Here is a 16,637-nt window from a genome sequence, read left to right on the forward strand (position 1 = left end):
TACCGGCATACTGAGATCATATGGGATGCTAATGTTGCAGAAGAATGTTTTGTAACTACAAACTTAGACATGATTGCTATTATAAACAACTTTTCCTAAAACGTATGCCTACTAACATAGTATAACGTCTTAAGCTAGGTTTCTAAATAGTTATACTACAAACACTTAGGCGGTCATTCTGACCCTGGCGGTCAAAGACCGCCAGGGCGGAGGACCGCGGGAGCACCGCCGACAGGCCGGCGGTGCTCCAATGGGGATTCCGACCGCGGCGGTAAAGCCGCGGTCGGACCGGCACCACTGGCGGGCTCCCGCCAGTGTACCGCCGCCCCATTGAATCCTCCATGGCGGCGCAGCTTGCTGCGCCGCCGAGGGGATTCCGACCCCCCCTACCGCCATCCAGATCCCGGCGGTCCGACCGCCGGGATCCAGATGGCGGTAGGGGGGTCGCGGGGCCCCTGGGGGCCCCTGCAGTGCCCATGCCACTGGCATGGGCATTGCAGGGGCCCCCGTAAGAGGGCCCCTAAATGTATTTCACTGTCTGCTGCGCAGACAGTGAAATACGCGACGGGTGCAACTGCACCCGTCGCACAGCTTCCACTCCGCCGGCTCGATTCCGAGCCGGCTTCATCGTGGAAGCCTCTTTCCCGCTGGGCTGGCGGGCGGCCTGAAGGCGACCGCCCGCCAGCCCAGCGGGAAAGTCAGAATTACCGCCGCGGTCTTTCGACCGCGGAACGGTAAGCTGACGGCGGGACTTTGGCGGGCGGCCTCCGCCGCCCGCCAAGGTCAGAATGAGGGCCTTAGTCTGATCGACAGCACAGCTTCCTCCATGGGCATAGGAAGGACCAGTTTGAAGGAAGTGTCACTGTGTTTTTGCATCTCATGTAGGAGTAAAAATAAAATCATATAGTCCCAGGTACATAATTATATGAGCACTGGTGTGTTGGGCTATTCGTACAGAAAGTAATTGTTTATTCCTTGTGTGCATTACACAATCCCCGTTTTAACGCTCTCACTGGAACTGGGTAAGGATATTTGGATGTGATCTTTCCTTTGCACTACCACTCCTCCTTCCTTTGCCCCTTTTCATTGTTCCCTCCCTCTACATAGCTATGCTGCATCTGTCCGGTTTTTCAGCATCACATATATGGACGAGTACTGTTCTATGTGCCACAGCTCATATTTGCTGATGCTTGCCTCCGTATTTCTATTATATCTCAAGGTTGTGGTTAAATTCCTCTCATATTTACTTTCTATTTGATGTACCACCTACATGCTCATACTAACCAATAATGTTTGCTTTGATCTTAAAATCCTCAATAAAAACGTATTCAACAAAAAAGGGAGATTTTATGTGAATTAATTTCTTTGTCTCTGGGATTTGTGTCACTCTCCTTTAGTGAGACTTTGCTCATGACCTTATGGATGTGTAAAAACTAATGCACGTTGCATAGCATATGCACGCTCAATCGCGCTATATAAAGCAGGCCATCTGTAATATGTTATTTTACGTTTGTGGGCTCATTTTGAACGAAAAAGTTGGAAAATGTATTTGAAAATCTGACTTTTATTGACAGTGCTTGGTAGAATTTATCACATGTAAATCACATTAGAACGTTTGTCAGTGAGCTAACAGCCACTTTCAGCTGACACAAACCTCTTAAACATATCTGCATTGCTTAATACAGGTATATATTTTGGCGACAAAAACATTCTTTGTGCCAGTCTATAGACATAACTACTTACAGGGACTAATTTGTGCTTGGGTCTGCTGATGGTGGGCAGCTAAAAAAAAATTAGGGTTCTAGTTCTTATTTTTTGTCGGTAGGTTTTGACCCAATCCAAGACAAAGAAAGGAAGAAAAACGAAGGAAGAGAGAGAGGAAACATGGAGAAAACAGGAATTTAATAAAGCCTGCACGAGAGTGTAAATGTACAAGAAGTATAGGGTGGTGGAGGCAGTGGAATCAAGATGGACAACCTAGATTTTGGGCAACCTCTGAATACGACGGTCATGGTGGCAATCTCCAATGAAAGCTTTTCAACTTCTACATGTATGCATTTTTTTTTACAAATTCAAAAATGATTCTTCACTATACTTAGCCCACCACATCAGATTCAGAAAACAATATTACTACAACTTTTTGCAATTAGCCAAACGTGGTCAGGTTTTTCCAGTCAGAGAAAGTACGGCCAGGTGAGGTTTGTCCTTGGAGGGGCCCCCTGAGCCCAGGGACTGCAACGGCCATGCCACGCCCCTGATGTCATTATTTTACTGTAGCTGTGACAGTGCACTCACAGTACACCCACCATTTGGAACTCGATCAAGCATTAACAGCACCAAGGACACGTGGGACGTTTTATAAAATTGCTAAATAAACAAATGAGTACGGCAGATATTGTAGTAGAGTGCGCCCCCCCCTTCCCTTCCTGGCACGGTCAGACACATCACCATAGTATCCGCTCACAAGATTTTGTTTGCGTACTTAGAAAAGTATAAGGAGAACAACTGTTGAAAAAACCATACCAAAGTAGGGTGACCACCTGGGATTGAGGCAAATTCTGGACAGGACTGTAAAAAATTCAGGACAAAGGGTCAAAATTCAGGACAAAAATTCAGGACAAAGGGTCAAAATTCAGGACAAAAATTCAAGAACAAACATCAGTTTTACAGACACACGCAAGAGAGGTCATGCCTCACTATGTTGTCAGTGCATTTATTTACTCTTTTTTTAACATAGCACTATTTATTCACTGTGGTCTTTTTGTGATTGCCTCCTGGTATGCTACATTCAGGTGTCACATTACGTCATTTTTCAGTAGTAAATTAATGCCCTTTCAGTACTGTGGAAAGCCCATCCCCCCTACCCAAATCTACCCGATCTTTCTTGAACAGAAAGTAACAGCAAAATTTTGATTATGTTTCTGAACATTTGTAAACCCCTGGCAAACAGTATGGGAAACATTAAGGTAATTAACCTTATGCTAATTTAAACAAATTGAACAAAAACACCTGGCTTACCCCAACCGCCCATGGACTTTCAACCTATTTTTTTTTTAAAGAGGCTGGGCAGATGGTGTGGGCGACAGTCTCACACCTAATGTCAGGATTAGAGGCACCCATAACTTGTCTGTAGTCTCACTGCACTAGAGTGTATGTCTGGGACTCTACATTTATCTTAGAAATGGGAGCCTGGACTACAAATCAAAGATAATAAAAGAGGAGGATGAAATTGAGATCAAATGGGACATCCTCAGCAAGTAATTCAAAGCGTTGTTGCTAATAACTGGATAAATAAAGAAGAGAAGAACAAGGTGGGACAATTCCTACAATCAGACAAGATGGGTCCACCAAGACTATTCAAAGGTACTGGGTACCTGGGGAAATGTCTCTGCACACAGGAGCGAAACAGAAGAGGCACTATCAAGTGGTCGAACAAGCAACACCCATTCACCTTGGCAAACTCTTCTGGTGCAATGGTCCGCTGTTAGTGCTTGTGAAAGATGAGCAGGGGGCAGACCCCTTGCAAGGTTGTGCAAGGCAATTGCCTGCTTTGTCCATGTCTTTAAATGGTTTTGAAATTGAGCAAAAGCCAAACTAGAGATCTGGGTTATCCTTAAGTGTCAAGTACACATAGAATCTTCAAAATATTTGGGATGCAAATTTTACAAACAAAATGTACAAATTTTAAAATGTAATTAGTGTTTCTTAAACATATGGCACTGTTTTCCCCTTTATATACAATTAGATCTCAGGTTGAACTAGGAACCAGTTACCTTTTGATATCTAGTGATTAAGATCTACCATTCTTACACTGATTTCCAGGATGAAAATGTCGGCAGAGCGAATGGTCCCTCAAGCCCAGTTAGCTTTTTGGTCTTCTCTTCTGCTTTCTTTAGTGGGCCATGTGGCACTAGCGAAGATGGTGTGCTACCCCAATGATAGTATTATTTTGCAAACCTTCCCCTGCTCGTCCTTCATTCCTTCTTCAGACAGGCCACACATCTGATTTGGTTGCTGCAGTGCCATCAGGAGCTCTTTCCACTCTAAAGCTACCCATGACTGGGGGTGGATTAGGTCTTCTGGACTTAGAATGCTATTATTCAGCTGCACAGGTCCAATGGGTGGCTCGCTGGCTTTCTGCCCACCTCCCTGCATTAGATGGGGTTTACCAGTAAATACTTTTAAGGAAAGCTTAATACACTGCTCATTGTTTCCTACTGACCATTCCATGGATCACCATCCGGGGTTAACATGCACAGCTTTCTCTTGCCCTGCCAGAACCTGTAAACTCACTGACCTGAAGAAACCCTGTGCTCCTGCACTACCTTTGCTAAGCCTTCCCACCTGCACACTGCACTGGTCGCCATTCTGCTCTACACCACTCTGCTCTGTACTAGTGCATTCTGCACCAATACACTCTATTCTATTGCACTCTATGCCACTCTACCCTGCCCAATGCCACTCTATGCAACTGCACTCTACACCAGTGCACTCTAAACAACTGCACTGTGTGCCACTGCCCTTTACTCTGAACCACTGTACTCTATGCCACTGTTCTCTGTACCACTCTACACCACTGCACTGACACTCTACTCTGCAACTCTGCACTCTACACCACTCTACTTTATGCCACTGAACGCTAGGCACTATACTCTACTCTACACCACTCTACAATAATCCTCTCTGCACCACTCTACACCACTGCACTCTATGCCACATGAGTTTACTCTGCACTCTGACACTGCACCACTCTGCATTACTGCAGTCTCTGCTACTCCACTGCACTCTATGTAACTCTACCCCATGCCACTCTATGCCACTGCACTCTGTGCCAATGTACTCTAAACAACTGCACTGTACTCCACTGCCCTCTACTCTGTACCACTGTACTCTATGCCACTCTGTGCCACTCTACATCACTGCACTGACACTCTACAGCGTTGCACTCTCCACCACTGTACTATACACCAATCTACTATGTACTACTGCATTCTATGCCAATGCACTCTATGCCACTCTACTCTGCATCACTCCACTCTACAGCACTATACTCTACTCTGCACCACTCTACACTACGCCACTGCACTCCCTGCAACGCAAGTCTACTCTGCAATCTATGCCACTGTACCACTCTACACACTTGCTCTCTCTGACACTCTATTGTATGCCACTCTACTCTACTGCACTCTACTCTGTCCCACGCCACTCCATGCCACTGCACTCTAAACCACTGCACTCTACGCTAACGCACTCTAAACAACTGCACTGTACCCCACTGCACTGTACTTTGCACCACTGTGCTCTACGCCACTGCTCCTATGCCACTCTACTCCACTCCACACAACTATGCCACTAACCTTAAGCCATGCTGAACAGCAGCTACTCTGGTGTATAACATAGCTAATGACTAAAACACATTAGCAAAGACAATAACTCTTTCGTAGACGAGACGTGTTGGCTTTGCCAATGTTTGTTAGTACTATGAGGTACAGAGGTCGCTGAAAGAACTGTGAAAAATACAATTACATCATAATAAAAGCTGCTACAAAATGCGCAAATACATTTTGGTTAAATTTAAAAAAGCGCTTCTCAAATACAGATTTGAATAATATACAGTTTATACCTAGTACTAAAAAATGTTATAACACTCCATTAAAACCACACACTCCACAGCTCAGCTTGGAACACCATTACAATCCCTCTCTAAAAGAAATATCTTTGCCACCAGAAAACTTGCAATGACTCGTTTTAGTAAAGTCAATGCAGGTTCTCAAGCCCCTTTGTATTTGCAGATTTACCAGTTACGCACATTTGCATGTCTTTAGGTAAGGTGACACCCTGGCAAGAGGGTCTGATTCTTATCTGTCTGCCCCTCCCTCCCTCAGAGCACATGAGACTCCCTGCCTTTGAAACCTGCTGGGGAAACTAATCGGCCCGTAATTTCGTTCTACCTTCCCTTGACCATTTGGTGAAAGGCAAAAATTACGGCGTCCGTAAAGCCTTTCATCACGGACAACGGACGGCAGGGCGAAATTACGGACAGTCCGTGAAATTTACTGACGGGTGGTCACCCTATACCAAAGACCCATCAACGCAATCTAATCTGCTTCTTCGATGAATCTGGGGGAAAGGCTACACTCTCACTCTAAGGAGCAAAGTTCATGGTGACATAGCAGTCTAAAAGCAAAATATACGGAAGAGTACAAACCACACGGCCTCAGCTGAGCCTTCATAGTCACTTCAAAAGACGTTATTACAATAGCTCAGCCGAGCAACAGTGTAAAGGTTTCTGCTGAAGTTGAAACATCGAAAGCACCTCACAGGTGCACATTGTGGCTGAAAAAGATCTTGCAAGTGGAAACACGCCGGTTCCTCGAAACAGCAGCTCGTGGCACTAAAGCATCATACTGGAACTCATTTTTATAATGCCACGAATAGTTCTACATTAGTTCATTTGTTATCGAAGTGAGACAATGTTAAATGGCTTCGAGCCTCAGGGACTCGTGCACAAGTCAGGCCACATGTCACAAATCACGTGATCATCGTGTAACAGTCGAATGGGTGAGGCTACACAGTAAACACTGCATTGGGCTGTACTGGGTTTGCAGGAATGCCAGGTGATATTACTGCTGCCGTAGCCAGGGAAAGGGTGGTGTGCAGGTGATGTGCAGAATCACTGGGCTCTAAGAAATCATTAGCACTGCTTCAGAAGCAGAGAAACCAGAGGACCAGCAGCAGCAAAGAAGCCTGGCTACAATGGAAAAAAACAAAAGGGAAAGAACAGCTCAAAGTTCTGTGAAAAACTCACTTTTTGCCTGTTCTCCTTATTGTGTCCACTTTCTGTGGTATGTGGTGACTGTGCCAGGCCAGTGCCCTCCTAGACTGTCAGTGTGACAAGAAGCAGTAGGAGAATGGAGCATAACGAAATGTTCAGTTATGTACAATAGTGTGCTGTCTTGCACAGTTGTATGTCCTCTACTGTCTGTACAGCGTGCCTCTGCACTGCAGGCTACGTGATTGCACGATAGCTGCTCAGGCTGCACGTGGCCTTTCAATCTATCTTTTTCTATCATGCTCAAAATTACAATGCGAGTATCAACATTTGCTTCAGGAGTTCTGACCACAACTCCACGACCATGACAACTAGAATGGGTACCAGTGGTGCTTCCTACAGCCAGCTGCCTTCCTCACGCGAGAGTGTTCCCGGTCTACTAGTCAACGTGACATGTAAGGTCAACCTCCTCAAAGCGTCTGACTATCACCCAGAAAAGTCTAAATGTTCTAGGGTTAGATCCCTTTGCTACAAAGGCTCTTCTGCTGCACCCCTTTTGGAACGTGGCTGTAGGAAGTTCTGAAGAGTAATGAAGGCCAACCTGTTCTGCTCTGCGTATGAATCCGGAACGCTAGACTAATTAATGCTCTGATGTGTTGTAATCTATCTGTGGGCTTTTAAACACGCCCACCTCACACCCATCACTATCACTAATACATGGGCTTCCAAAAATCCTTTGTTATCATTGGTAAATGCTTCACGTTTTTCCCTTCTTGGGGCAGTTTTGTTACTGCCTTGGCCATCAAGCCTGTTATCTGGATAATTGCACTTTTGCCAATATGTTTGACTGCGAGCAAACTTCTTTTTTTTTTTCTTGTCTCTCCTACGCTCTCTGCGTATGAATCCATAACGGTAGACTAATTAATGTGTTGTTTTTCTCCTACCACATCTGCTCATTCTCCCCTTCTCCTCTGTGTTTGATACCTTAGTACTCTAAAGTACTAACTACCCTGATAGCCAGATTGCCATTCTAAGCCATGCTTTGTAAAATAAACTAAGTAATTATTAGACTTGGGTTTATGTTCTGGTTTTCGAATTTACTACAGTCAATCCAGTCATACGAACTTTGGAAATTCTCTTTTGGTCAACACGAGCTTCTAGGCAGCCTAGGAATGACATGAGTTACAATTTAAGAGGTGCATCTGAGCATGCCCTTTCCCCTCAATTTTTTAAGTCGAGCACGCGAGCGCTCTGACGTGTTGTAATCTATTGGTAGGCTTTTAACCACACCCTCCTCACGCCCATCTCTATCACTAGTTCATGGGCTTGCCTTTCAAAAATCCTTTGTTATCATTGGTAAATGCTTTACGTTTTTCCCTCTTTGGGGCAGTTTTGTTACTGCCTTGGCCATCGACTTTGTTACATGGATAATTGCACGTTTGCCATTACATTTGACTGCAAGCAAACTTATTTTTCCTTTTGTGTCTCTCCTTTGCGCTCATGCTCATGGCGGACGTGGCGCTTTGAATTGGCTTGCTTATGTCAACTGTTTTATTTTTCATTTTCAATTTATGTGGCAAGTAAAGTCCAGTTAAGAATTTTCAACGCAAATAGCTCTAATTCGAGCAAACGTGAGACCTATTGCAGTGCAAATGCTTGTTTTATAACGAGTTCTGTGCGTAAAGTAAATGGTTGGTTTGGAAATAATTATATTATGCATTTTCTGTGTCCTTTACAATCTGTGTTTTTGGAGTGTGTTTCCTGATTTTACTACAATCAGAACTGTTGCAGTTTCTGTAATTTAGATTAAATGTCTAAGTGTGTTTTCAGGAATTTGAATACATAAATTACTATTTAAATGGCGATAAGAAGATAATTTGAGTCACACTCATAAAGTCAATGAGTTGTAAGCACTAGAAGCATTAATTCCAACAGAGAAGTTCCTTCTACATTGTGCCTGTGTTGGGTTGAGATAAGGACCATCAATAAAGTTGAGCAACCTAGTCTACCAATACAATCATGTTCTCAGGAGTGCATATCCTGTTTGTGGTGACACAGTAAAACAGTATCCCCGTGCCACTTGAACACATAATAAGGAAACGGGCTGAAAGATGGATCTGAGGGCAGAGGGCCAGCTTTGTGAACTGCATGGCAAGCTCCTGAATCAGGAAAGGGCTGCTTCAGCCACTCATCTTGCTGAGGTCGCCTGAACACGTACCATTGTATCATGTAATAAAAAGCCTCCCATTCAAGCACCTATTTATAGTTCAGTATGTGATGCACACTACGTAGATGTGTATTATAATTATTAATGTTTGAAAAGCTAAAACCATTGCATGTTTTTAAATAAAGCTGCCATATACGTGCAGGGGGCGAAACTACATAACCATCTAGATATTGGTCATCTACTGATTGTTTTGTGGGCTGCCCTAAACACGTGTGTGCAGGCACTCACTCTACCTGTGTAGTCAGCTGTGCTGTCTATAGTTATTGTACCCTACGGTGGATGGACTCGCAATCAGCAAACAGGATTTCAGTGTTTTGTATGAACCTGCACAAGTACATTCTCACATTCATGAGAACTTTGGATACTGACATATTTTTTTATTATTTATTTTTATTGATTTTATAATTTCTCCAATACAGTGAACAACTGTGCATCATACATAGAGCAACTATAGGTGATCAGTGGTACCCTTAATTGTTGACTTTTCATCTCCTCAGGCTTGCAACAATCAAGTAGAAAGGTGACAGTCATCCACTCATCCTCCCACTGGCCACACCCTGAGTCAACCATAAATCATTTAATTCTGCCCAGTAGATTCCTGCCTATAATCACGATGCGGCCAGTGGTCAAGTCTTTCCTGGCTTGTGTTTCCCTACAGACACTGCATTTCTCAAGTACCCCAAATTCTCAGAAATGTCTTCATACAGCCCCTCCCTTTGTATATCTCTTTTTCCAACAATTTACAGTGCTCCATTCGAGTTTCTCATGTATCACATTTGGGAGGGTATTTTAGTCCCCGCTTTTGTGCTATGTCATGTTTGGCTGTTCTGCATCTGATTATAATTCGTTTTTGCTGAGTTTTTGTGACATCCATAGGTCCCCAAATACCCAACAAATCAGTCCATGACTTCAAGTCCAAGGGGACTCCAACGGCACCCTTCAGTAAAAGGCTCAGCTTGGGACATTTCCACAATGTATGCAGTAATGTACCTTCTAATCCGCATTCTCTCCAGCACCGTGGGTTGTCTGCTCTACGTACTTTATGCAGTAATACCCTTGTGCAATATATCCTGTGAAGTATCTTAATTTGTAGTAGGCGTAGCTTGTTTTTATTGTGACTGCGCTGGTGGATCCCAGTGCGGTCATCCAGACCTCTTCATCTAGGTCCCCCTATCTCTCGTCTCCATCATTCTTGTAGGCATGCCAAAGCGTTCTGTGAGTTTTTCATACCGGGTCCATCTGTGAGGGAGAATAGTTTTTTCTTTATTCGCTCAACTAACAGTCTATTCCCAAGGAGGGAGTGTTCATGCGTAACCTTGTTTTGTGGTATGGGTTCCTGCTGTGCATGTCTCAACTGACATTGATTTGAATACCTATAATGTTTTCTTTATTCGCTCAACTAACAGTCTATTCCCAAGGAGGGAGTGTTCCTGCGTAACCTTGTTTTGTGGTATGGGTTCCTGCAGTATATGTCTCAACTGACATTGATTTGAATACCTATAATGACCCATTCAAACAAGAGCATATACTCTTTTGAGCCTAAATATTGACAGTTTAGATTAAAAATATATTTAATGTTTGTGCTTTGGAAATTACAAGAACATTTGAGGTAATGATATCCAAACAGAGGATTTTAACTGACTAGGGATAACATTGTCAGCATTTCAGTTTTAACAGTACAGAGTAAAACTATATACATATTGAAAACTTGCACTGGTGAAAAAACAGTAAGTCCATAATGGAGCATTTATTATGTGCACCATAGCAAATACGATAAAAGAGTTAATCTTATTGTACATTTCAACTGTGAAAGCTGGGGCTATGTCAAATACAATTATTGTTCTCTTTTATTAGATTTGAAAAGAGTGCAAATTCTACTTCCACTGTTTTAATGGGTTCTTCATGTAGAAGGGCATTTATGTTAAAACCTTAAAGAGACTAGTACTGTAATTTATAAACAATGCTGCACATATCCTGTGGCGTAACAAAGGCCTCTCAGCACAGTCCTCTGGCCTGAGAGCTCAGCGTGAGTCCGAAAGGGGGTCACCATCAAATTTCGTTACGCCACTGCACTGATCGGACAGGGAATATTCTTTAAATTGCAAAAGACAAATCTTCTTAAATTATGATATGACCAGTTTTAAGAGACCTCATAGAAAAGTCTGACCCTTACCGTCGCAGATCTGCAAAAAGCAACTCTGCAGTGTGTGGGCCTCAATAATCTTCCTCCATAAACTCTACCACTGAGCAACCAAATAGCTTTCCTTGCGTTTCAGTTGCCAAAACTAGGTTTTCACTTACGGTTAAACTCCAAAGTTGGATGGCTTCCTATTTTTTGTGCATAAGCAGGCTGTAAAGAACAATGAAGATGGGGAGCAAGACAGGAAGCTGACAAGGCGGGGGAGCATTCTGCTACACGGACAGCAGCTTTATAGAGGGGAGGCAAAGGAAAGGGCTAAAGGACTAACAGAAAGCATATGAGATGCGAGAGGGTTCGTGATTGGACAGCTGGCTTGGGCATTGAGATGGCATAATGGAATATGACCAAACAGGAGGCAAGAAATGAAAATATGCTAATCACCTATCTCTGCCTTGGTACTGCAATCCACAGCCGATGGTAGGTTAGGGTGCACTGCTGAAAGTTAAAAGTGCATTGTAAGTGAATGAGATTCTCAGCTGTGTATTTGAGAGACATTATAGGCATCAATAATCCCATTAAAAGCCATGACCTTTGGTTTATTTACATACCAGACTTCGTTATATATAAACATAACTGGTGAAATGTGAAGGATAAAGATCTCAGTAGAGGAAAACCAATAAAGATGGTGAATCTGACTTGTTAGGGTGCATATGATGTATCCTTGCTTCTCACTAGACTGGAAACATGACCAGATAATCAGCTACAGGCCTCATTAATTACGCCAACAACCTTTTGCAATTGACTGAGAACCTAACATTGTTGATTCCCACAACTCATATTTCTGCCTGCAACGTAAACATCCAATTGGTTAAAAGCTTTGAATGAATTAAAATACATTGCTTGTATAGACTTGCTTACCTTCTCCCTGCATGAACATGTTGAAGTAAGCAGGCCATGCTTCAATAGTTGGCAGGTTTGGGTTGTCTCTGTAGTAATGATATAGTGAAACTGCTGTGTCCTTTGGATTTCGCACAATGTAGATTGACTATAGGAAGGAAGAAATACCGTCAGTGGCGGCAAAATGTGATCAACTCTGAAAAATACCTGCCTTTCGATGATTCATACAAATGTTAACAGTGCACATTTCTTTATTTCCTCATCTTGCTAATACGTGTTCCGTATTGTTGCTCCTATCTGGTGCAGAGAGAAATTCTACATCAGATTAGAAATATTTTCTATGATCTTTTTTTGTTGAGTAGATATATTGCTATATCATTTGATTAATTTTTCTTTTATGGCGATCCGCCGAGAGAGTGTTGAACTGAATATCGTTTAAACATTAATGCATTGGGCCATAGTTGAATTAAAATATTGTTTACAGAGAAACATTGAAATATATCAAGTTCTTTCAGAATTATTGAGATAAGGAAAAGTATTCCATTCTTGTTCTATATACTAGATATGGTGGGAATGTAATCTAACAGTATGATGTATTTTGTTTAGCACTGTTGATATTTTTACATTATATTTAGAAAAATAATTTTTACCTTGCATTTTTTTTCTTTCAGGTCATGTGGCAACATGTTGTAGCTCAAATGCGTAGGGATAATTCTTCTGGAAGGCAAATTGTTCATTTCTTTTAGTTTTGAAAGATCTCCAAACTCAAGTGGGGATGTCAGGGTCACCTTGGAGTCATACAGGTTCTTAATAATGTTTGCCAGCCAGTGGGTTCCTAGAAGAACATAGTAAACATTTAGAACCTTTCCCTAGAAGTCCCTCAATCACATTTGGTGATACTATCAAAACCAATACAATGATCTGGTTAATTCATGAGAAAATATCTAATGTGAGAAGATCGTTTAATATAATATTGAAGAATGCCATGTTCATTTCTCTATAATAGTAAGGCATTTCTATTCAACCTTTCACATTTTCACAACATTTATGGACAAAAGAAATTTCTAAAACATAAAAGTGTTCATTTGCAAGCTGCCTTTGACTTAGGTCCTGGTTCTGCCTTTGGCGGTCCCACCACGGGACCGCCAAAGATGCAAAGAGGACGCCACCATCATGGCGGTGGCGTCCTCTCCGAGTGTATTACAATGTTCCCGCCAGGCTGGCCAGCAGGAACATTACATTAAGTGTTCCCGCCGGGCTGACCAATGGGAACAGTGCTACAGTATTGGCTTATGGGAGCCAAGGCCAATATTGTAGCAGTTCAGCACCCTCGGATTGTGTACTGTCTGCATCTTTCCAGGATCATAATGTTGCGGTCGGACGTTAGTGTCTGAAGTAAATCCTCAAAAACCATTGTTCCTGACCACTTTCCATACACAGGTTCCTGGTGACTTCTATGTCAGCCTTTTTGATTAAACTATACTGAACAATGCAGCAGGCTTTTTAATGTACCTGTGTACTCTTTCTAATGGACCTGCTCTTGAAAATCTCTAGCATATGTTCCATAAGCGAGTTGTGGTATACAATGAAATCCACTGACACATGCAGTGTTTTGTGTTTTCACCTGGAAAACTAAAAATTACATGCAAGGTCATTCTTTATTGGAACAAATGCTTCTTTCCAAATGGGACTCTATAAATGCTTAGGGTCTGCTGCAGTGTGTCTTAACTCTGAGAGACTTGGTAATGCTGAAACACTACCTGACTCAAGTCAAACCCAGCATTTGTGTTCCATTGTATACATTCTCTTGTTCCTCAATAACCTAACACTTGAAAATTAAAATATATTTTTATATATTAGTTGCATTACTGACCTAAATCCGCCTACACTAATTTGAATTAGAAATTAAAAATAAACCAATGGCAAGGTATTGGTTATTTTTGGTGCTTTGATGTAAGAATCAAGGATGAACATGTGTATATACGAAGATCTTCACCTGCCTAGAACAAACTTTAATGTATAGTTGTGCCTATTGCACCCACATAATGACATGGGCAGTCGAATCTGGCGTAGAAAATGTATGTTCCTCCTTGAGTAAAAGTTCCTGTAGCCATATTCTCACTGTATTTAAATTTGATATTACTGTAAGTAATTGATCCAGTCCACCCAATAGATGCTGCTAACTCTAGTCCTATGTCATGAACAAGCCTTCTTGATTCTAGCTCAAAAAGATTTGTACAGAGCTTCTAAACAGGAGTCCAGTGAATATTGTTCTACTACTATGGCATTCTTATTAACATGGAATACGTAGGTTTTTTAACCTTAAATTCTCATAAAATTGCTATCTCATTTCATTCGGGCTATGACAAGCATACACTATTGGATAGTGAAGTGTTCAACAAGGATTACTACACCAAATATAAATTCTGAGGATAACCTTTTTAACATGTATAAACTATTTCATTTACAGCCAATGGCATGGGCACATATTATTAATAAAATACAATAGATTGGAGTCCAGGAATTGTGCCACCTCAAGAGAAAACTTCAATGTATCCCTAAACGAACTCTGAAAAATATCCTGTTTGTCAAAATTAAATATTTTAAATGCAACGCAAACAACTGGAAAGTTTTAAAATGCGGGTTTACCTGACTTCGGGTAAGAAACGAGGAGCAGGTCGTCTTCTCTCGCCTGGAAGGTATCGAGTGACCTCAGGAGGTCAGTAGAAGACCTTGTCGTGAAGGGGATACCATTGAACATGTGAATAAGGTTTGGGTGGCTTGACATTGTTGCTAGTGTGGTAAGGTCTTAGAGTATCACTGGAGTTAAGGTGACTTCTCAGTCAGTGATACACTAGCATCAGTGCCCAGGAGAGAGAGTCTGAGGCACAGTCGGAGGGCTTCTTTTATACCCTTAACTCCCAGCCACAACATTCCAGTCAAACCTTATCAGGAACTTTATGGCCTGCCCGGGTGCCTGACGCTGACCCAGAGAGCGTGATATTGCACGGCCCAAAGAAAAAAAGATCTCTTTCAGACCTTCCTTTCATCAGCATTGCCCAACACGTACCTCCTTCTTCTCTCATTTAAATAAGATTAGTGTGGTGTAGATGCAATATCCTCCTTCCGTGAGGCACGATTTTCTACAGCCTTGATCCTAACAACTGAATTTGTCTAAAGAAAATTAATTTGGCAACTAATTAAGCTCAAGGGTAATGGATCTGAGAGATCTGGAATTTCCTGGCGAAATTCGCATCACATCTCGAGTGAAGATGATCATACCATATCGAGACCGCGTATATAAGGCAGCTGCCTATGGACCCCCTGATATGCCACATAAACACAATGGCACACTAACGGAAAGTGACCGATGAATAAACTTGCGTTAGAACAAAGGGCTTGTTGTCCACTTTAACCTCTACGCTGCCAGGACTTTTCTCCCTCATGTGCCAGGTCTTTTTTTTGGCTATATGGGACAGTTCGCGCTTAGGCCCTCATAACTTGTTGTCCACATCAACTACCCATGCCAAATTTGCATCTTTTTTTTCCAAAATCCTAGAGACTCTAGGAGTACCCAGCCTTTGTGGGTCCCCCTGAAGGAAACCAAGAAATTATCCAAAATACAACAAAAAATTAGTTTTTTTCCAAAAAATTGGAAAAAAGGGCTGCAGAAGAAGGCTTGTGTTTTTTCCCCTGAAAATGGCACCAACAAAGGGTTTCCAGTGCTAAAATCACCATCTTCCCAGGTTTCAGGAAAAGGGAGACTTGAATCAGAAAACTACATTTTTAAACACAATTTTGCCATTTTACTGGAACACATCCATCCATTTTTACTATTTTTTGAGCTTTCAGCCTCCTTCCAGTTAGTGACAGAAATGAGTGTGAAACCAGTGCTGGATCCTGAAAAGCTAAACATTTCTGAAAAGTAGATAAACTTCTGAATTCACCCAGGGGTCATTTGTGTAGATCATACAAGGTTTTCCTACAGAAAATAACAGCTGAAATAAAAAATATATTGAAATTGAGGTGGAAAAAACAGCCAGTTACTCTGTAACTTTTTCCTGCGATGTCAGATGTTTTAAAGCAATATACCGTTATGTCTGCTGGGCTCCTCTGGTTGCAGGGATATATAGGGCTTGGAAGTTCATCAAGAACCCTAGGTAACCAGAGCCAATAAAGAAGCTCCACCTTGTAATGGCTTTTCCTTGTATGCCTGGTATACAGCAATTCATTTGGTGAAATATAAAGAGTTAAAAATAGGTGACAAGGAAACCTTTGTATTTCCAAAATGGGCACAAGATAAGGTGTTAAGAAGTAGTGGTAATTTGCACATCTCTGAATTCCAGGCTCCCCATACTAGCATGTGAAGTACAGGGCATTTGTCAAAGAGTCGTCTTTTTTACACATTGTCTTACATTTGCAAGGAAAAAATGTAGAGAAAGACAAGGGGCAATAACACTTGTTCTGCTATTCTGTGTTCCCCCAAGTCTCCCGATAAAAATGGTACCTCACTTGCGTGGGTAGGTCTAGAGCCCGCGGCTGGAAACGCAACATGAACACATCACATTTTTACATTAAAATCTGACATGTTTTTTGGAAAT

At 42.1% G+C, this 16,637-nt stretch overlaps 1 protein-coding gene across 1 annotated transcript in view; it reads right to left on the bottom strand.

Moving 5' to 3' along the window:
• The window catches only part of LOC138287159 (sulfotransferase 6B1-like), a 47,576-nt gene extending 32,686 nt beyond the window's left edge, over positions 1-14,890 (bottom strand). Inside the window, exons 1-4 of the mRNA XM_069227519.1 lie at positions 14,686-14,890; positions 12,687-12,871; positions 12,058-12,184; positions 7,874-7,938 (exon numbers count right to left, since the gene is read on the bottom strand). Coding sequence (XP_069083620.1) covers positions 7,874-7,938; positions 12,058-12,184; positions 12,687-12,871; positions 14,686-14,824 — 516 coding nt within the window. The 5' untranslated portion in view covers positions 14,825-14,890. The remainder of the gene's footprint in view (positions 1-7,873; positions 7,939-12,057; positions 12,185-12,686; positions 12,872-14,685) is intronic.
• Between the last annotated feature and the right edge of the window lie 1,747 nt (positions 14,891-16,637).

The sequence above is a fragment of the Pleurodeles waltl genome, chromosome 4_1 (genome assembly GCF_031143425.1).
Source record: "Pleurodeles waltl isolate 20211129_DDA chromosome 4_1, aPleWal1.hap1.20221129, whole genome shotgun sequence".
NCBI lineage: Eukaryota > Metazoa > Chordata > Amphibia > Caudata > Salamandridae > Pleurodeles > Pleurodeles waltl.